Below are 23,634 nucleotides of genomic sequence, written 5' to 3'. Positions count from 1 at the left end.
TCTTTCCTAAGCAGAGTCTGAAATAACCCCTGAGAACCTCCAGATATGGCCCCAAACCTGTGATTATATATAGTATTGTCTCAAGAAGCCAAATCAGTGAATATATAAAATTCCAACTGACTAGATACAAGGATTATGTTAGAAAATAACATTACCAAGATTAAGACTTTGGAAAGAACTAGTTTCTACAACTCTCTCTAGATCATAAAAAAAAAAAACACCCAAAATTTACCAGATTTTAACTGGGCTTTTTAAAAGTCTTTTTATATTAGATTCCATACCAACAAAAACAGGCCACATGGAACTGAATACAAATTGCATTATACCAAGTATTAACTAGAATCCTATTAAGTAAAGGCACTTACCTTTTATGCAGCTAATCTTAAAGGCTGGTGATTAAGATGTCTGTACATAGACCCCAAGATTTAAGTTGTTTGTTTTTTAATATTTGAATTCTGTTGGCTTACTTGGTAAAAACAGATTAACCTCATCATTTAGCAGAAAAAATTAATTTAAAACCCTTACATATCCATATTATAAATTTAATTCCAAGTCTATAGATAAAATTAATTCATCAAATAGGGCAATAGCTCAAAGGGCTGGAGTGCACGCTTTGTATGCAAGAGCTTGATTCCATCAACTGCACTATAAAGTGAACACCACTAGGAAGAGTGACTGAGCACCACTGGGTGTAGACCAAAATCCAAAGCCAAAAGCCATACATTAAATAGGTTCTTTGTGGCAAACATGTGCTAGACTTTCTTTCCTTTTAAAATAAGGGCCAAGGAAATAGCGCACAAGGTTGAAATGCATGGATGAGAGGACCCAAGGTCAAGCTTCATCATCACATGTTCCTGGATCCTAGGTGTCCCCAGGGCACTTCAGAATACAGTTCTGGTGTTCTAGGGCCCTCTAGCACTGCCGGGTCCAAGCAGCATCACATTCCTGGGCTTGAGCACCAAACAAAACAAAGATAATAGCCCTGAGTCATCTGAACACTGTTAGAGAGCAACCTACCGTGCTTTCCACCACTCACCACTGCCACCACCAAAGAAAGACTTAAAAAGCCTTTCTGGTACAGAAAAATTAAAGGTATTGAAATGTTTCAGAGAGAAAATAACATTTAAGCTGAGTCTTAAAATCTAAGCATGTCAGACAAAGAAAAGCAAAACACTGAAATGCTGGTATCAGGAGGCAATCACAGTAATGTATGAACTTTACTTAAAGGGAACATTCAAATCTCTGTTCTAGGGAGCAGCAATAGCTCAATAGGCTGAATATATATGTATGCTCTGTGTGTAGAGAACCCAGATTTGAGCCCTGGCACCACATGACTCCCAGAGTATTGACAGAAGCAACTCCCCCAATTACATCACTGACTGATCACTGTCATCCCGTTGCTCATCGATTTGTTCAAGCGGGCACCAGTAACATCTCCATTGTGAGACTTGTTGTTACTGTTTTTGGCATATCGAATACGCCACAAGTAGCTTGCCAGGCTCTGCCATGCGGGTGAGATACTCTTGGTAGCTTGCCAGGCTCTCCAAGAGGGGTGGAAGAATTGAACCCGGGTCGGCCATGTACAAGGCAAATGCCTTACCTGCTATGCTATCGTTGAGCACCACTGGGTATGTTCCAAAAACCAAAACAAAACCTGTTCCCGTAGGATATTACTAATAAGGGACCCTTTTGGGGTGCTAAGAAGTAAGGGCAACTGAGGCTTAAGTCCAGAGAACAGATGCCCAGGAGTGAATATCATTCGGGGTCAATGATATTCAGGTTACAAAATGATATTCGGGTTACAAAAGCATAGCATTAACTGTCTTTCTGTGTCCATACAAAAGGATATTGCTCTGAATTAACTATGCAAAGGAGAAGAGAAAAGCAATATTTACAAGTTAACAGAGTCTGATTAGGAGATAAGGCGATAGTCCGGTTAGGGAAGCAGAGCACAAAGAAAGAGGTTACAAATGAACAGAGGAATTGGGAGCACTGTGATAGGAGTAACCCAATAAACCAAAGCTCCTTTAGGTTTATAGGGTTGGCAAGACAGAAAGGACAAACCAATGTTATCCTACGACAAAGCTCATAGACTGTAACTTTGTAATTCATGGTGATTCAATAATAAGAACAGGTCTGGAGCACTAGCACAGTGGGTAGGGCGTTTGCCTTGCACACAGCCGACTTGGGTTCAATTCCCAGCATCCCATATGGTCCCTTGAGTACCTCCAGGAGTATCTCCTGTGCATCACCGGGAGTGACCCAAAAAACAAATAAATAAATAAATAAATAAAATAAAATTCTATAATTGGAGGGGTTAAAAAGAAACTATGAGAGGTAAAGTTTCAAAGTAAGCTACTATGAAAAGCTGCTCAGAATAAACAGAGTGTAAATTATCAAGGGTGTAAGGCTGGTGTTCTTCATCAATCAATTAAATCCAGAGTACCAAAGAGAAACTCCTGTACTAGGTAACTGGAGATTGTCCACACAGACGGATATTCTGTATACCAATCAATCAATCAATCAATCCCTTTCTTACTTCAGGGGTCACATTATCTCAAAAGTCACTGAATAATTCAACTACCTCAATTATGCTAATCACTTGGTTATTTAACTTTGAAAACTACACTACATATACCCTCTTTCCTACATACGCTATAATTCTGAAATTGAAACATTTATGATTATTTTTGAAAACTACAACTGAGAAAGGGAATATAGCAAGTTGTACTTTTATTTGCAAATTGTACTTTAAATATAGTTGAATCCATTTACAGAAATTAATCTTAGCTTGAAAATTAAATACGATGCAAGTCTATTTTTCTCTTAGGAAGCCAACTCTAAAATTAAGAGTCACATCTGTATAATTTTCTTCCTTCCGCTAACTTTCTAAATTAAAGATGCCTTCGACAAGATAATAGCCCTGTTCTCTTCAATAACATCAGGCTTAAATCCTTCAATATAGACTGCTTCCTATGAATAAGAGAGAAATACATTCTGGACATCACCCATCTTTCCTTACCTACAGTGTCATACAGATAAGGTCTTTCACTAAAGAAACCTAGAGACAGTGGAGGTCCTACAAAAGGCAACCCTAAAGGAGGTGAGATAAGGGCTATACCATAGGCCTTGCATGCACTTACTACTATTCTGCCAAGCCCAGCACATGATAGCCCTGGTGGGTCATTAGCACTGTATTAAAGACTTAATTGATAATTTGAGCAGCACCAAGTCAATAGGCCAAATGAGAACAGGGCGAGCAGGAGAAGGGGAAGGGAGGAAGGAAGGAAAAAAGAAAGCATGGCAAGGAAGGAAAAACACTGCAGAGTCAGTGGTGAAAAAGGTTGTACTCCAAGCTGTTCCCATGAATTCCCACCAGAAACCTTTGAGGCAATAAAATGGCTGCATAAAACAATCACAGAAGACAACTAGTAGTAAGTTACATAAAAACAATATATCTTACGAAAGAGGATTTCTGAGGCTATTATGAGTTAATACAGTCTTCATTTTTCATACAATATTCAAGACAGATTTCAAGTTTGCTGTTTAGTTCTTTAGAGAATACATACAAAATGAAAGTGTACAATTATAAAATCATAATAGGTGTGAAAGGGCTTATCAGTTTTGTTAATGGGAATCAAGAAACAACACTATATTAATGGAAATGTATATACAAAAATTAAAACATGAATCACATGTCTATCATATCATGTTCAACAATTTTCATTCTGCATATCCTAATCAGGGAACCACAAAATTCACTATCACTGGAATCTATAAGAAAAGGCTAATTAAGAAATTCTATTAATATCACTGAATAAAACATATTTGAAAATTAAGTCATACCAAAAAGTCAACATTTTAATATTCATGTATTATTTTTTGTTTATCAGTTGTAGTCCTATTAACTTTATCCCTGAAGTTCATAAACTTACTAGGGAACCCACCAGCTAAAAAAAGGCATTTTTGTTGTTATATAGGATAATTTTTAAATTGTAATTTTTATTATGATTTTTTTGTGTCTGGTGCTTGGGATTTGAATCCAGGCTTCACAGAGATTGCTCTAGCCACTCAGTAAACTGGACTGATTCTGAACCCAGCTTTAAGAAAAGTCACAAAATTTGCTGTGACGTAGATGTATCTGGAGAGTATCATATTGAATGAAATTAGCTGAGGAACAGAACAAACTCAAAATGATCTCTCTCATATGTGGGACATAAAGAAACTTGTAGGAGAATATCAAATGCCCAATGGCAATAGAAACAAAGAGCAGGAGAGCTGGTCTTCAGTAGGAAGCTTGGAACTGGGGCAGGGGTGAGGGTGGCAAGTTAAGGAAGGGAACACTAGGACAATGGGCAGGAGAAAAGTGCCTGCCACAAAAGCAGGTTGCGGGGTGGGAGGGAAACCAGGGACATTAGTGGAGGGTAGTGGCATTGGTAAAGGGATTGGTGTTAAAACAATATATGCCTGAAACTCAATCATAAGTATCTTTATAACTTTGTAATTGATGATGATTCAATTTTTTGAAAAAACCTAAAAAATAAAATCAAGTGTTTCCACCAAAAAAAATTTGGGGAAGAGGGAGCATGCAGGGCAATGCATTTCTATATGTATATAGTAAAATAATAACTTTTTTAAAAATATTAGTCATTATCATATTATATATCAAAATTCTCAGTTACCTATCTATGTAGATATACTTATATCTAAGTATAATATGACTCCTATGTTTGTTTAATGACTCAGTTATTCTTCCTAAGGCCCTAAGATCTAGCTATTATAAAGTTATAGGATTCCATTGTAAAATATTCTGATTACACCACTACTGCAAAGAAACTGCAACTACAATCCCTATGTAGTATATTATATTTTTCTTCTCCTTTCCTTCCTCCCTCCTTCCCTCTCTCCCTTCCTCCCTTCCTTCCTTCCTTTGAGGGAGAAGACTAGGGACTCCTGACAGCCTATCATAAAGGAGCAGTGTTGGAAAATTCTTTATGATGGGGTGAAGTCAGTTTCTCTTTAACTGCTAGTTTCTGAACCAGATTACAGCCAAAAACAAAAAAATCATTCCAAGATTGAAATCAGAATTTCTTAAATCCATGGATACTTTTTATTATTAAAGTTTGAAAGACTAAATTATTAATAAACCTGGAAAGCAAAGTCTATGCAGGTCAACTGAAAATCAAACCATAGCTCTGCTATCAATTCTGAAGTAACTACGCAAATTACTTGCAGATTTAATGACCCACTGTCTTACTAGATGATCAGTAGTTGCCATTAAATGCTTCTTATGTTGGGGTCAGATAGATAAGATAGAACAGGTAGAGAGCTTGTCTTACATGAGGCCCACTCCGGTTTGATCCCCAGCATCCTGTATGGTTTACCCCAGCCAGCCAGGAGTGATTCCTGATCTCAAAACCAGGAGTAAGTATCACCAGGTGTGACCCAAAAAAACAAAAATTAATCAATTTTTAAAAAATAAAATGATTCTTATGAAAGAAAAAAAAACTACAGAATTTTGTATTATGTGTTTTTTTGTTTGTTTGTTTGTTTTTGCTTTTTGGGTCACACCCGGCGATACACAGGGGTCAGTCCTGGCTCTGCACTCAGGAATTACCCCTGGCAATGCTCAGGGGACCATATAGAATGCTGGGAATCGAACCCGGGTCAGCCGCATGCAAGGCAAATGGCCTACCTGCTGTGCTATCACTCCAGCCCCGTATTATGTGTTTTAAACTTACTCTCCAATGCATATAATAGAAGACTCAACTGATAAAATTATAGTTATTAAGTATCACTGTATCACCATCATCCCCGTTGCTCATCGATTTGCTCGAATGGGCACCAGTAACATCTCCATTGTGAGACTTGTTGTTACTGCTTTTGGCATATAAAATATGCCACGAGTAGCTTGCCAGGCTCTGCCGTGTAGGTAGGATACTCTCAGTAGCTTGCTGGGCTCTCCGAGAGGGACAGAGGAATCGAACCCGGGTCAGCCACGTGCAAGGCAAACACCCTACCCACTGTGCTATGGATCTATGAAATAAGGCATACAAATAAAATATTAAATAATTTAAAACACAACTTCTAACTCTTTTTCACTCTATCAAAAAAAATACAGACTTTAATCAAAGTTTGAGCACATTAAAAGTTAAAAATCAGGTTTTAGAACAATTAAAATTACCACAGAACACCTAGAAAAGCAAGTTTTAGAGGGCAGTGCACCAGAAAAAGGCATGCGCTTACCCGATTTTCATCATAAATAATTTGGACAATACTGCGGTGTTTCTGCTCCACAGGAGGAGGGGACACAGGCTTCTCGGGCTCGGGAGGTTTAGCTGCTTCTTCTTCAAGCTGTTGCTGAGAGACCAAGAAAGGAAGAGTCATCATGTGCTTGAGTTGCTCCCCCAGTGACTCACTGCCAGGGATGACATGTGCTACTATGATCTAACAACAATGATCTGCTGATTCTTTAGGGAAGTCACTTAATCTAGCAATATCGAATAGACCCAAGTGTTCAAACAAATCCAGTGAGATTTTGAGTATTAGCCAAAAAACATACATCATCATTAGGTAGAAATACAAATCCTTCTATATTTTCAACATTGCAAGTTTGAAAAATAATGTGGGGCTGAAGCAATAGCACAGCGGGTAGGGCATTTGCCTTGCACTCAGTCAACCCTGGTTTGATTTCCAGCATCCCATATGGTCCCCCGAACACCGCCAGAGGTAATTCCTGAGTGCAGAGCCAGGAGTAACCCCTGTGCATAGCCGGGTGTGACCCAAAAAGAAAAAAAAAAAATAATAATGTAAAGATGCCTCAAATATAGCTTATCACAATAATCTTTTGTGACACTGGAAAAAACCACTTTTACATATTAGAGATATATAAATTGTGATAATTTCTGTGGGGAGAGTGACAGTAAAAGGCAAATGACATTTAACAACACTAAGCCTTAACGCTCATCCGACCAACCTTTATATTCTTTATACCCTACAACCACAGAATGTAAACTACTAATGTGTGCAACAAGCTAAAAAAGTATTGGTATTATTTTCCCTCATTCTGAACTCCAGGGACAACTTTATAAGTGGTATAATCCTACAATCCTTTCTAGACCCTTACACCTGAATCTTGAGCATAAAACTAAATTGCTCATATATAAAATAGGATATAAATCCTACCACAAAGCTTTCTGAAAGATTTAAATGACTCAGTAAATGTCAAGCATATTACAACTACAGACAATCAGCTTTACTTACAGTTCATACTGTAGTGTGCAAGGCCTTTTGGTCAGCTCTGTTCACTGTTTTCCCCAGTACCTAAACTAGTACATAATGTCTTTACAGAATCACACACACAAAAAGAATAAATTCACTAAGATGATTTTAAAAAGATGAAATGCTAAGTATACTTTAGGCAAAGATATTAAATAGATTAAAATCTTACAGAAAAATATTGTCTATACTACTAAGAAGGAATGAGAGCCAATACTCTCAAACATGTAAGTCAGATCACAACAAAACAAAACGATAAAAATCCTCCAAGAAAGAATCTTTAAAGAACCACTTCCACTTTGGAACTGAAAGTATCTTTGCAGAATATCATCTGTATAATCTAAAGAAATGTATTCGGAACTGTGAGAGTTTTTGTTTTGGGGAGGATGAGTTTTCCGTCCATGTCTTTATTTCCTCCTCAAAGGGCCTTCTTTCAGAATCCTTTTTAAAGTAAGTAGAAAGAAATACCAAAGAAGTTTCAGGAAATTATATTTTACTCTTAGAACTAAAAAAGTCCTTGGACAAAACCACGATTAGAAAAAGAGCTTTAAAAATTTTTTTCATAATGTTAGATTTTAAAAATAAATGTAGTCGGGAATGGAGCAATAGCACAACAGGGCGCCTTGCACGCGGCTGACAGGATTTGACCCCCAGCATTCCATATGGCCCCCAAATACCACCAGGAGTGATTCCTAAGTGCAGAGCCAGGACTAACTCCTCAGCATCTCCAGCATAACCCAAATATTGCTCCCCCCAAAATAAAAGTAGTTATAATTTCTACTAAAATTAATATAAGATGAAAAAATAATGTTGTTTCGGGGCTGGAGCAATAGCACAGCGGGTAGGGCGTTTGCCTTGCACGCGGCCGACCCAGGTTCAAATCCCAGCATCCCATATGGTCCCCTGAGCACCGCCAGGGGTAATTCCTGAGTGCAAAGCCAGGAGTAACCCCTGTGCATCGCCAGGTATGACCCAAAAAGCAAAAAAAAAAAAAAAAAAAAAAAAAAAAAATAATGTTGTTTCTATCAAGCTATCTATCAAGCTATTTACCTATCAAGCTGTTTCTATCAAGCTTGATATATCTATCAAGATACATAAACTACTTTTATATATCTACTTACTTAGTATCTATATTCCCCATATTTATAGCTCCTAATGATCATACAATATAGTTTAAAATTACTACAATGGGCGCATGTGCTGCCTGAGCCCATGTGCTGCTTGCGCCCACATGGCCGAGCACATGTGTTGCCCGAGCACATGTGTCACCCGCATGTCCCCTCTTGAGATGTGTACTTTCATGCTTTCATACTTTTGTGTCTAGAGCTCGGCTATGTGTAGGTGCTTCCTCCACCGTTAGAGAAGCCCGCATTCTCTCTTGAGCGCGTTATTTTTACTATTCCTTCTCCCACTTATCCCTTTCTCCTTCCCTCAGAAACCTTTAAATAAAATCTATTTACTTAAAAAAAATAATAAAATAAAATTACTACAATGGTTTACATGCTACATATAATACATTCATTACCTCAATATATACAATTATATGATCAACTGATGCTATTTGTAATATTATTTGTGAATTTAAAAATGAAAATAGGTGGGGCTGGAGAGATAGCACAGTGGGTAGGGTGTTTGCCCTGCATACGGCCGACCCGGGTTCGATTCCCAGCATCCCATATGATCCCCTGCGCACCGCCAGGAGTAATTCCTGAGTGCAGAGCCAAGAGTAACCCCTGTGCACCACTAGGTGTGACCCAAAAAGGAAAAAAAAAATGAAAATAGGTGACGGTGAAGAAGGAAGGGAAGAAGAAAGGAGGAAAAGGGACAAGGGGAGGGAAATGAAGGAAGGGAGGGAGGGACGAAGGGAGGGAGGGAGGGAAGGAAGGAGAGAAGTAGGGAAGGAGGGAGGAAGAGAGGGAAGGAGGGAGGGAAAGAGGGAGGGAGAGAGGGAGGGAGGGAGGGAGGGAGGGAGATCTCAGATCCACTGAGACTTAAATCAGCAGACACAGCATAAATTCATTGTGATTTAAAGAGTGATATATGTGTGTGTGTGTGTGTGCATGTGTGTATAAAATGACCAAGCAGATCTGAAAATGAGCAAATAAATATTCCAACAATTAAGACATAATTTGAAAAAGAAAAAACAGAGCCAGAGCTATAGTATAGTGGGGTAGGGTGCTTGCCTTGAACAGCCAACCCAGGTTTGATCCCAGCACCCCAATTCCCCAAAACTCCACCAGGAGTGATCCATGAGCACAGAGCCAGAAGAAAGCCCTGACAACCACCAAGTGTGGCAATTATCACACACACAATAAAATTAATTTTTTTTTGAAGTAAATAGATTTTATTCAGAAATTTCTGAGGGAGGGAGGAAGGGATAAGTGGGAGAGAGAATAGTAAGAATAACGCGCTCAAGAGAGACCTCGGGCTTCTCCAAGGGTGGAGAGAGCTCTACACACATCCTAGCACTGGACACGAAAGCATGAAAGTACACATCTCAAGGGGGGAGATGCGGGCGACACATGTGCTCGGCCACATGGCACAAGCAGCACATGGGCTCAGGCAGCATATGCGCTCACAATAAAATTAATTTAAAAAAAATTTGAAGATACATTTTATTGCATTAAAATAGCTGAAAAGAGAAGGAATTTACTATAAGCACAGAGCCAGAAGTAAGTCCTGAGTACTTCCAAGTGTAGCCCCAAAACAAAAGAAACAAAAAGGCTTAGAAGTTTCCATGACTGATAAAAAGTTCTAACACACTCAGAAAATTCAGTGACTCTCATGATAAATATACTAAAAACACTTAAATACATCAAATACATCACAGAACCAAAGAAAATGATATTGAAAGCAACCATAAAGAAAAGTGAGATTATCTACAAAAATGAAAATTAGACTAAGGGCTGGCAACAATGGGGCCAATGACAGCATACTGAAAGAAACTCATTATGTAATAAGAATCTTTTCTTAAATAGGCATAAATAAAAGATGCTATTTAAATCATAAAGGCCAAACAAACACTGAGTTATTTGAACTAATAGATCTTTACTAAAGGGAATTCTAAATTATATTTTCCAAGCAGAAATTTGTACCCACAGATATAAGATTTATATTGCATGATGGAATGTGGAACAAATAATGACATTTGCCAAATTTTGCCCATATAAAATAATGTCTTTGGCAGTTTGAAAAAAAAAAACTAAAATATATGACAAAAACATGTTGTAGCTTAAGTCTTGATGAGGGACACTGCATAGCAGCAAAGCAGGAATGAGGCCTTGAGTAGAATGCAAGCACCATCCCACTTCATTGCTGAATACAGTTCTTGGTGTCACAAGTATTGACTGCTGATGCACTGCAACAAAGATTGTGAGAGGAATATAGCCAAGCAAGTAATTCTAGTACTATACACAGACACTGCAACCTTCAGACACCATGACAACCACAGACTCATGATAGTAACAATAAAGCAAATAGTAGTATAAGAAGAGGAGAAGAAAAAGAAATCCTATACATTCGTTCTATACAAGAAGATGGACAAAATTATACAAATTAAAATCACAGTACCTTGGGGGCTGGAGTGATAGCACAGCCGGTAGGGTGTTTGCCTTGCACGCGGCCAACCCGGGTTCAAATCCCAGCATCCCATATGGTCCCCTGAGCACCGCCAGGGGTGATTCCTGAGTGCATGAGCCAGGAGTGACCCTTGTGCATTGCTGGGTGTGACGCAAAAAGCAAAAAAAAAAAAAAAAAAAAAAAAAAAAAAAAAAATCACAGTACCTAAATCAATTCTTAAAAGTTTAAAAAACATTATACAAATTAAGGGCTGGAGAGATAGCAGAGTGGGTAGGGTGTTTGCCTTGCATGTGGCCAACCTGGGTTCGATTCCTAGCATCCTATATGGTCCCCTGAGCACCGCCAGGAGTGGTTCCTGAGTGGAGAGCCAGCAGTAACCCCTGTGCATCGCCAGGTGTGACCCAAAAAAGCAAAAAAAAATATATATATATATATAATATACAAATTAGAAGATGAATCAAAGGGCTAGAGTACATACTATGCATGAAGAGCCCTGGGTTTGTTCCTAGACAATCAGGGTACCCTGAAAACTGACCCCAAGCACTGCTGGGTGTAGTCACCTATCCCTTCAAAAAGATTATACCAATTACTTTCAGACTTCAAACTGGGGAAAATCTAAAATTTCTGGAGAAGCACTGAAAACAAAGAAATAGCATGTCATATGTAGTCCAAACTAGGAGGCCAGGAGATAACTGAATAAGACAAACAGCCAATTCAAAATAAGAACTGGTAAAAACCAACAACACCTGTATACAAAGGGCAGGCTGAACAGAAAAAAACCATAAATTCGTTAAAAATAATTAACACAGGGCTAGAGTGGTAGCACAGCAGTTAGGGCATTTGCTTGCAAGCAGCCGACCTTCAAGAGCCAATCACCAATCCCCCGCATGACCCCCTATGTCCACCAAGAACGAGCCCTCAGCAGTCTGGAGAAACCCAGAAGTAACCTCCAAGTGTTGTCCCAAAAACAAAATATAAAAAAAAGTAATCAACATATTAGCAATCACGTTAATCATGATAGAAAATTTGAAATTATCCTATTGGACAATCTATCAGAACAAATAAAACACAAATCTGATACAACTAAGTAAGAAATATGTCTTAATATAAGATCACTAAAAGAGAAGAAAAATAAATAAACCAGTATGTACGAAAATAATGTGATTTAAGTATGACATCTCTTACCAAGTACAACAGACTTTAAAGTAAAAATCATTTCGAGACAGAATTTCATTACCTTATAATAGTTTTTTTTTGGGGGGGGGGGGGTCACAACCGGCAGTGCACAGGGGTTACTCCTGGCTCTGCACTCAGGAATTACCCCTGGCGGTGCTCAGTGGACCATATGGGATGCTAGGAATTGAACCTGGGTCTGCCGCGTGCAAGGCAAATGCCCTACCCGCTGTGCTATTGCTCCAGCCCCCTACCTTATAATAGTTCTTAAGAGATAGATCATAATATATAATCTTTGTAATAAAAGATTTTACTGACCCACAATAAGTAAACTGGTATATACCTAAAGACTCTTAAAATAGGAAGATAAAATTGAGAAATACTGGAGGCTGGAGAAATAGTCCAGAATGTAGCGTGCTTGCCATGCACACTGCTGACCTGCATTGAATTCCCAGCATCCCATATGGTTTCCCCATGCACTGCCAGAAGTAATTCCTGAGGGCAGAGCCAGGAATAATCCCTGAGTATTGCTGGGTGTGGCCAAAAACAAACACAAAAACTGAGAAGCACTAGAAAAAAATAAATAAATAAGCAACATAATGGTAAGTGATAAGCTGCATATAAAAAAGATATAGATGAGGGGCTGGAGTGATAGCATAGAGGGTAGGGCGTTTGCCTTGCATGCGGCAGACCCGGGTTCAAATCCCAGCATCCCATATGGTACCCTGAGCACCTCCAGGAGTAATTCCTGAGTGCACAGGAGTAACCCCTGTGCATCGCCAGGTGTGACCCAAAAACCAAAAACAAACAAACAAACAAACAAACAAAAAGATATAGATGATTTATATGGCCAGGGAGATCTCTCAAAGAGGCCGAGCAAATGCTTTGTATGTTGAGGGCCCAGGATCAATCCTTGGTCCTTGGGACCATCTTTCATTTATTCTTTTTATTTTTTAGTTCCCCAAGGACCAAGAGCAATCCCTAAGCATCAAATGAGGAATATACCTTGCACATGGCTAAGTATGGCAAACTCTCCCCCAAAACGGACATGATTTGTAAAAGTAAAAAATATGCATAATTTTTCTCTAGAACAACCAGAGTATTTTGTCTCACTTTATTCCCACTGCCCTCCAAACTGCCCCCCCCCCGACTCCGCCTCTATGGTAGGCACCTTTCTTCCTCTTCTTCCCCTTCTTTCCCCCTCCCCCTCCTCACTCTCTCTCCTTTTGGGCATTGTCACTCTAGCACTCTTGAGCTGTTTCCACAGCCTACAGTCTGAGTATTTAAAACTACTGATCTTAGGCAGAAGAGATAGTAGAGAGTATTGCCCTGGCATCCCATATGGTCCCCTGACCCCAGTAGGAGTCCACTAGGAAAGATTACTGAGCGCAGTGCCAGGAGTAAACCCTGAACACAACCAGGGAAAACAAGAGGAGAAAGAAAAAAACTGATCCTCATTCTAAGTCAAATTGCGAAGACCCAAAATTTGTTTATAGGGGTCATACCCAACAGTTTGGCCCCTAGAAACTCCAGGCTCACTCCTGGCTCTGGGATCATGGATCACTCATGATGAGACGGGGTTATAAGGGGTGCTGTGAATTGAACTCAAAATAGCCATGCGGAACTGTACTATCACATGGTACTCTGAGCACTGTTGAGAACAACTCTGGAGCACAGAGCCAGGAGTAACCCCAGGCACCACCAGGAGTCTGCCACCTAAACAAAAACAGAAGTTTATTAACTGTACAGTGAGTAACTAGCATCACTGAATTACTAAGGCAGTTACTATTAAAGCAACATAGGTAATTCGGAAAATATATAGCCAAATTTTTCACTTGGAGATTTTGAAATAAAGTCATCTATATTATTTTACCACATTGAGAGTGTTTCCAGATCTGTGCCTATTAGCAAACAACACTTAAGAAGCTACAGAGGAAGATATAGAGTCAGAAGATGATGAGAAAGAGAATATGAAATTCCTTACAATATCTGGAAAATGTCTGCCCCGGAAAAGGTAGCAAGATTTCTGATAAAGGACCAGAGAGAGTTCAACCGGCTGGAGTATGTGCTCTGTATGCAGAAGCACTGGGTTTGATCCCTAATAACTGCATGAAAAGCTCTAGGAGCAATCCTTCAGCAATGATCTGAGTAGCTCCTGAGCACTTCCAAATACGGCCCTCATACTATTTCAAAGTACTTAAAAACTGCTGAAAAGGATGACAATGTTGAAGACAAATAGCCAGCAAAGAAATCTTAAAAAACCAAAAAAAAGTACAAAATTCCAAACAGAACGAAAAACTTAAAACCATCAACACCAAAATCAAAAGGTGAAGAATCCTGGAGAAGGACGAGGCGGGGCAGGGAATAAACCTATAATACCATATAATACAAAGGACTTAGGCCTATAGAAAATATTAGAGCAAACTTCCAGAAAGAGTCCACTAAACAGTCCTGGCACAATAGGAAAATTAAGTAAGTTCAAAGATGCGGGGAGAGGAAAGGGAGAGACAAATAATAATCTATATTAAGTATCCTTAATAATCTTTGATACAGTCTCGGGGTTTTTTTTCTTCCTATTTTGTTCATTTTTTTGTGGCCACACCTGGCAGAGCTGAGGGCTTACTCCCAAATCTGAGTTCCAGGATCACTACTGGTGAGGCGTAGGGGATTCTACGGAGTGCAGGGAACTGAACCTGGGTCACTCTCAAGCAAGGCAAGAACCCTATTCTGTACTATCACTCCAGCTCCTACGTCTTGTGTTTTCATCTCTATCCCTTTCCCTAACCTGCCATAGGCCCAACACACATCTTCCCAGGCTGGAAACAATCTCACTTGGTTTCCTAAAACTCTTTTGACTGCTGTGAACCACCTGACTCACCTGTGTGTGTGTGTGTGTGTGTGTGTGTGTGTGTGTGTGTGTGTGTGTGTGTGTGTGTGTGTGTGTGTGGTTTTTGTTTGGGGGGCGACACCCAACAGTGCCCAAGCCTTATTCCTGGCTCTGTACTCAGGGATCACTCCTGGTGGGCTTCATCGACCATATGGAATGCTAGAGATCAAACCTGGGTTGGCAACATGCAAGGCAAACACGCTACCTGCTGTACTACTGCTCCAGCTCCATCTGACCACATTTTAATCACCTTTCTATATCCCAGCTGCCAATAAATAATTGAATAAGTAGTAGGGGGCAGAGGGAATAACTTGGGGCCAAGGAGACAGAAGAAGGCAAAGGTGTTTGGCTAGTATACAGCTGCAGCTGTGACCCTAATTCAAATCCTGTCACTACATATGGTTCCCCTAACACTACTGGATGCCTTGTATAATCTCTAAGCGCTGAACACAGAGCCAGGCATGACACATGAACACAATCCTGTACTGCCCCTAAGGCAGGTGTAAATACAAGAATACAAAAATACAAGAGAAAGAAATTACTCTGGAAGATAGAGGCAAGCCTAATTAGTAATACATTTTCCGTAAGACACCCTATGAGCAAAAAGATGATGATCCTCTTAAGACTCAGATTATGGTAATATTTTTACCAATAAAATACTATTAAATTTTGTATTACTGTTTAGATTTGGAACAGTAACCGGAACCTAGCTACAGCCATGCTGGAGACCCCTCTCCACACGTTTGGATGGGCCTCATGTATGAAAGTACCAGCAGAGGAACCCAGGTGTGTAATCCCATCAACGGCCAACATCCAGAGACTTAAAAGCGAGCTCCCAGAAGAGAGCAATGCAGAGAGTCTCTTGCCCGCATGCCTTGCTGTCTTCCCCAGGGCCCCTTGGAGGGGATGGGCTCCAGCTTCCCTCCCTGCCCTGAGAGGAGCTCCTGGCAGCCGAAGACCACCGGAATCTAGCCACGGCTATGCTCGAGGCCCCTCTCCACACGTTCAGACGGGCATCATGCATGAAGGTACCAGCAGAGGAACCCAGGTGTGTGTAATCCCATCAACGGCCAACATCCAGAGACTTTAAAGCGAGCTCCCAGAAGTGTGTGGCCACTTTGAGGCCACGCGATTTTTGTAGCCTACTTCTCCCTCTGGGAGAAACTGGCAAGCTTCTGAGAGTTTCCTGCCCACATGGGAAAGCTTCCCATGGTGTATTCATATGCTAAATCCAGTAACAAGCTGGATCCCATTCCCCTAACCCTGAAAGAGCCTACATTGGGACATCCTCCATTGGGAGGGCCGAGTCGAGAGAGACTTCTAAGATCTCAGGGAAAGGACGAATGAGCCTGCTCGAGAAATCGATGATTAACGGGATTTTGTGATCGTGATCGTGATTACTGTAGTATAGTAAGTTACTACACACTTACTATACTACAACATAAACTTAACTCTTCTATGCACTGAGAAACCAAAAAGCTGATAACTTGCACTACAGCAATATTCGCTTTACTGTTGAGACCTGGGACTGAACACACATTATCTCGAGATTTAACTATATACAACTAACTAACAAACACATAAAAAAGTTGCTCAATATCATTAGTCATTAAGGAAATTCAAAGGAAAACCACAATAAGATACCACTTCTCATTTACTAGAATGAGAATGTGGATCAGTGGTAAAGCTCATGACTAAATTACATGGGCAAAAAACAGAAAAACAAAAAAATTTCCTAAGATGGCTATTAAAAAAAAAAAGTTCAACCCAAATGTGTAAAAACAGATAATTGGATTAAAAAACCAAACACACCCAAAACTATGGCAGAGGATCCGGAGAGATAGTACAGTGGGTAAGATATCTGCCTTCACACAGCCTACCCAGGTTCAATCCCTGGCACCATATATGACTCCCTGGTCACCACCAGGTGTAATCCCTGAGCTCAAAAGCCAAGAGTAAGCCCTGAGCACCTCTAGATGTGATCCCTAAACAACAAAAAGCAAAAACAAAATATGGTATCTATCACTGTATCACTGTCATCCCGTTGCTCTTCAATTTGCTCGCGTGCGCACCAGTAAAGTCTCCATTGTGAGATTTGTTGTCACTGTTTTTGGCATACCAAATACGCCACGGACAGCTTGCCAGGCTCTGCTGTGAGGGTGAGATACTCTCAGTAGCGTGCCGGGCTCTCTGAGAGTGGGGGAGGAATCAAACCCGGGTTGGCCACGTGCAAGGCAAACGTCCTACCCACTGTGCTATCGCTCCCGATAGAATACTACTTGACTGGAAGAAAAAATGAAATCATGCAATCTGCTGCTACATAGATGGAATGGGAGGTTATTACACTGAATGAAGTTTTTTGTTTTTTAATTGAATCATTGTGAGATAGTTACTTTCATGTTTGAGTTTCAGTCATACAATGATTGAACACTCATCCCTCCACCAGTGCAGATTCTCTACAACCAATGTTCCCAATACTACACCCCCCTTTTAATCCTCCCCCTGCCTTTATAGCATACAATTTCTCCCATACTCTCTCTACTTTGGGCATTATGGTTTGCAATATAGATAGTGATAGGCTATCACATTTGGTCCATTATCTACTTTCAGCACACATCTCCCATCCCGAACAATTTCTCCAACCATCATTGACTTAGTGATCCCCTCTCCCAGCTACCTTCTCCTTCAGCTTATGAAACAGTCTTCCAACTATGGAGCAATATTCTTGGTCCTTGTCTCTACTGTCCTTGGGTGTTAGTCTCATATTATGTTATTTTATATTCCACAAATGAGTGTGGTCATTCTATGTCTGTCCCTCGCTTCCGACTCATTTCACTTGGCATGATACTCTCCATGACAATCCACTTATAAGCAAATTTCATGACTTCATCTCTCCTAACAGCTGCATAGTATTCCATTGTGTAGATGTTCCAAAGTTTCTTTAACCAGTCCTCTGTTCTCGGGTACCCAGGTTGTTTCCAGATTCTGGCTATTGTGAACAGTGCTGCAAGTGCAAATGTCATTTCTACTGTGCTTTTTTGCACCCTCAGGATATATTCCTGGAAGTGGTACTGCAGGGTCATATGGAAGATCAATTTCTAGTTTTTGAAAGAATTCCATACTGTTTTCCAAAAAAGCTGGACCTGTCAGAATTTCCACCAACACGCGGAATGAAGTTAACCAGAGGAGAGGGTCAGATACAGAATGACCTTTCTCCTTTGTGGGATATAAAGAAGCACAGATAACAAACAACCCAAAGCAACAAAATATGTAAACTGATTTTAGAACTGAGCTGATATGATAGGGAGATGGCAGAGGGAGACTGAGTGGACAGACCCTGAACAATGGAGGAAGGGAACAGATACTCTGGTGAGGATATGCTGCTGGAACAGTGTATGCATTCAACTCTACCACTGTCAGTCTTATACATCACAATAAATAAAATATAATTTTTTTAAAAAGCTATGTTGGGGCTGGAGCAATAGCACAGCAGGTAGGGCGTTTGTCTTGTACGTGGTCAACCTGGGGTCAATTCCCAGCATCCCATATGGTCCCCGAGCACCGCCAGGAGTAATTCCTGAGTGCAAAGCTAGGAGTAACTCCTGTGCATCACCAGGTGTGACACAAAAAGAAAAAAAAAAACAAACAAACAGAAATGTTGACAAGGATATAAAACACTCATAGACTCTTGGTGGGAATGCAAAATTGTGCAAGCACTATGCAAAGTACTTTAGCAGTTCCTCAAAAAATTAAAGTGGAGCTGGAGAGATAACATAGCACTTAAGGCGCTTGCCTTACGACATAGCTGACCTCAGTTTGATACTCAGCATCCCATATGGTCCCCTAAGTATTGTCACGAGTGTGTGTATATATGTTTGTGTGTATACATACATATATACACACACATATATATGCATGTGTTTAGATACACGAATATTGTATGTACAATCCCACGTGTGTATGTATATATACACACACATACACATCAGCAGAGCCTGGCAAGCTACCCATGTCATATTCGATATGCCAAAAATAGTAACAAGTAGTCTCACAATAGAGAGACTGGTGCCAGCTCGAACAAATTGATGAACAATGGGATGACAGTGTTACACATACACATATCGAAGAGAACTAAAAAAAGAATATGTCTATACTAAAACCAACACATAGATGACATAGTAGTATAATTCATTGTAGTAAAACCTTGTTGGAACTGGAAGATATTGTGTTGAGTAAAGTAAGTCAGAAGAAAGGCAAATGTAGGATGATCTCACTCATCTGCTATACAGAATATACTGACTGAGATAATGTAGGAAAGGGAGGATGCCTAGATCACCCAAAGTTTGAAGAGAAGGACAGAGAAGGAAAGAAATCAAGGGGAAGTAATGGGGGAACAGGGATTGAGGCTTCATTATACTGGTGATGTAGGAAAGCAGTTATAGCCATATATGCAAAACATAGACTCAAAACCTGAAAACAGGAGATCTAAGCTGCAACCACCAAACTCTGTAATGTGACTATCAAGGTGGCAGGCAGAGAGATTGGAGGGGGCGGGGGCAAGAGGATGGAGTATAGGAACACTGGTGTAGAGATGTTGACACTGGTGATGAGATTAGTGTTGAAATATTGTAAAACTCAACTATCAATAACATTGCAAATCATGGTTATTAAATAAAATATTTCTAATGAAGTAAATTAAATACAAATGTCCATCAGTAAACCAACAAAGCATAATATATTCATGTAATGGAATTTTATTTAGCCATAAAAATGAAGAATGCTTATAAACAATATGGGCTGGAGCGATAGCACAGCAGTAGGGCATTTGTCTTGCACGCGGCCAACCAGGGTTCAATTCCTCTACCCCTCTCGGAGAGCCCGGCAAGCTACTGAGAGTATCTTGCCCGCACAGCAGAGCCTGGAAAGCTACCCATGGCATATTCAACATGCAAAAACAGTAACAAACAAGTTTCACAATGGAGACGTTATTGGTGCCCGCTCGAACAAATCAATAAGCAACAGGATGACAGTGACAGTGATACACAATATGACATGTATCTTGAAAATGGACTAAATGAAAGCAGCTAGATACAAAAGTCTTTGTCTTACTTCCTTTATCTTAAAGTCCATACAAAATAAATAAATCCAGAGACTGCTGGGGGTGGGGTGGAGGGGGTGAGATGAGGAAAATATCTTCTAATAGATATAGGATTTCTTTCTCAAATGATAAAAAGGTACTGGAACAGTGGTAAGAGCTATATGTAATTTGGGGTGGGGAAGTTACATGAGAGTACCAGGGACCAACCTTGGCTCTGCTCAGGGGTGATTTCAAGCGGTACTTGGTGATTGTTGCAGCTCTATACATGGCAAGTGCTTTCACCTCTACTATCTCTCCATATACATTATGATTACATTGAAAGCCACTGATTTATACTTTCAAAGGGGGAACTGTGGAACAGAAAAATAGCTCACAGCACTCAGTACATGCTTTGCAAGCAGAGGTAGTCCCTTATCACTGGAAAATGTGGCCCTCAAAATAGTTACATCATGGCTTGTGAACTTTTTTAACATCCAGTTTAAAAAACATCCCCCCTCACTCCCAAGAGAGCAAAAAGACAAAGCTACGTGTATCGCCAGGTGTGACCCAAAAAGCTTAAAAAAAAAAAAAAAAACTGAAAGAAAATATTTGGACAAACAAGTTCTGCTATTTAAAATCAAGCAATCCAATTAAAGAAACTAATAGTAAATTGTCTACACAGAGAATAAAGAATGCATGTAGTTGTAAGTATTGTAAGAGAGATAGTATGTATGACATGCAACCCACCCTAATTTGAATCTTCACCACATATATGGTCCTCCAAGCTAGGGTCACTTCTGAGCACATCTGGGTGTGGCCAAACTCCTCTCCCACCACTCCCCACAAAAGAAGTAGCAAAAATTAAAAACAAGCAAATCACAAAATGACTGCTTTTATCCATGGCAACATTGTCCTCTCTAAGAAAAAAAGCAAAACAAAATATATTCTTAGGCTATATTAAAAAGTAAAATCAAACACTTACTTGTTTCTTTTTCAGCTTAAAGATCTGTTGTTCTACTTTTGCAATTTCTCGATCTACACGATCCATACTCTGTATTAACTCTTCCTTTGAAAGTTTTGAAGGTGAGGCATTTTGATCATCTCCACATGGCTGCCCAGAGACTGGAGAAGATGGGGCTTCATGCTTCCCTACAAATGCTGGGTCCTTCAAAAGAGAAAACCAAAAATAACTCTGTTACAGTAGCTCTGTAACAGTAAAACAACAACTTCAATGGTATTATAAACTATGAAGCCTCAAAAATAGAAATTATTTTTAAATTATTTTTAAATAAAAGAACAATTTATTCCCCCCAAATAATCAACATTAGCAACAAGAATTTCTGAATGGAAAAAAAATCACCTCAGAAAAAAAACTAGTCATGTATGCTTTTTCCATATAACCCATAGTAGAGATTCTCATAAACTATAAACTATATATATAAACTCCCATAAACTATAATGATGTTTATATATTTTTTTACTATTTTTGAAGATCCAAAATCCTTACAGAATGATTTGGCTCAGTAACTGATCAACCTCTAATTAATAATAATATTAGTAGACAATTTCTGGGATAGCAATAATGAAATCATGGTAAAAAGATACCAATTTCTCAACCATTTCTTGCAATGATTCTGAATCACATAAGCTGAAATACAGAATAAATTCCAGGTAAAAATTGTGTATCAGGAATTGGGGCAAGAGCACAGCGGGTGGAGCGTTTGTCTTGCACGTGGCTGACCCAGGTTCCATTTCCAGCATCCCATATGGTCCCCTGAGCACCACCAGGGGTAGTTCTTGAGTGCAGACCCAGAAGTGACCCCAGTGCATCACCAGGCGTGACCCCCCACCAAAAAAAGTGTACCGAGGGGCTGGAGTGATAGCATAGCGGGTAGGGCGTTTGCCTTGCACGCGGCCGACCCGGGTTCAAATCCCAGCATCCCATATGGTCCCCTGAGCACCGCCAGGAGTAATTCCTGAGTGCAGAGCCAGGAGTAACCCCTGTGCATCGCCAGGTGTGACCCAAAAACCAAAAAAAAAAAAAAAAAAAAAGTGTACCGATCCAACTTACTAAGTACGACGTAAAAACAAATTCCTATCAAAATGCTTTAGGTTTTCCAAGGATCAATGAGGAATTAAACAAGTCTTAAAAAATGACTTAAGAAACTTGTGTTGTGGGACTGGAGCAATAGTACAGCAGGTAGGGCATTTATCTTGCACACAGTCGAACTGGGTTCAACCCCCAGCACCCCATACAGTGCCCCAAGCCAACCAGGAGTGATGCCTGGGCAGAGCCAGGAGAAAGCCCTGAGCACTGCCAATGTGACCTAATCACCCCACCACCACCACCACAAAAAATTAAAAGAGGAAAGGAAGGAGGAGGGAGGGAGGGAGGGAGGGAGGGAGGAAGAAAGGGAGGGAGGGAAGGAAGGAAGGAAGGAAGGAAGGAAGGAAGGAAGGAAGGAAGGAAGGAAGGAAGGAAGGAAGGAAGGAAGGAAGGAAGGAAGGAAGGAAGGAAGGAAGGAAGGAGTGTTGTTGCCATCTCCATATCTATCCTTATAAAAAGCAACTAATCCTGACCAAACTACAATATACATAATTGACTTTTTAGCTAATTATATCAACCCATTCCACCTCTAAATTAGCAGAGAATTCTTACAGAATAAAGTATTTTCCTTTTTCACTCAAAAATCTACCACTCACTTACACAACTTACTGGTGCTCAATCTGAATTGAAGATAAGCAATATGTGAAATAGATGAATTTCAGATTAACATGCTAGTTTTCTTTAGCAAACAGCAAATCTAGAATAGTATAACTTATAGAACTAAAGAGTCCTAAAACGCATTAAATAATGAATAAGCTGATGTGAAAAATCAAGTATAATCAAGAACAAAAACCCTGAAACAGATTTCAGCTAAAACATAGTATGTATATTCCTGGAAAATCGCATATTCTATAAAAGTGTATGCTAAAATAAAAACCTAAGAATAGGATAATGGTTATTACTGAAAATATGTGCAACTTCTTATGGGCCAGAGAAATAGCATAGGAAATGCATAGGAAATTAAGGCGCTTGCCTTGGATGCTGCTAACCCTGGTTTGATCGACAGCATGGGTTATGGTCCCCCCAAGTACTGCCAGGAGGGATCCCTGGGCCTGACACACACTGAAATTAAAGGAATCTCACACACACACACACACACACACACACACACACACACACACACACACACACACACACAGAGAGAGAGAGAGATTAAAGGGATCCAAAACTGGAAAAGAAATTAGACTCTCACCATCCAGAGATGACCAGTATGATACACAGAAAGCCTAAGGACTCCACTAAAAACTTGAGAAACAAAACATGAATACAGCGAAGTGGAAGGCTACAAAACCAATATATATATGGCAATGATGTGTTCCAATTGGCAAAAATAACAAAAACAAAATAAATGAGTACATAACATTTAAAAGCTTTTGCATGGCAAAAGAACCTCATGGCAAAAGAACAAAGACACCCTACTGAATGGGAGAAAATGAAACACCTAGGAATCAACCTAACAAAAGGATGTTAAGGACATAAAACATCAAAAACTATGTCTTATTTAAAAACAAAGAAAAGAGAATATAATGTAAC

At 39.8% G+C, this 23,634-nt stretch overlaps 1 protein-coding gene across 16 annotated transcripts in view; it reads right to left on the bottom strand.

Moving 5' to 3' along the window:
• NCOR1 (nuclear receptor corepressor 1) overlaps window positions 1–23,634 on the bottom strand; it is a 208,997-nt gene that overhangs the window by 125,353 nt on the left and 60,010 nt on the right. For all 16 annotated transcript variants that reach the window (XM_055137996.1, XM_055137997.1, XM_055137986.1 and 13 more), the window contains exons 5-6: window positions 20,977–21,159; window positions 6,247–6,360 (exon numbers count right to left, since the gene is read on the bottom strand). In XM_055137996.1, the coding sequence (XP_054993971.1) occupies window positions 6,247–6,360; window positions 20,977–21,159 (297 nt within the window). The remainder of the gene's footprint in view (window positions 1–6,246; window positions 6,361–20,976; window positions 21,160–23,634) is intronic.

The sequence above is a fragment of the Sorex araneus genome, chromosome 5, assembly GCF_027595985.1.
Source record: "Sorex araneus isolate mSorAra2 chromosome 5, mSorAra2.pri, whole genome shotgun sequence".
Classification (NCBI taxonomy): domain Eukaryota; kingdom Metazoa; phylum Chordata; class Mammalia; order Eulipotyphla; family Soricidae; genus Sorex; species Sorex araneus.
The sequence above is the reverse complement of the archived record's forward strand: the minus strand, read 5'-3'. Positions and strand labels throughout refer to the sequence as shown.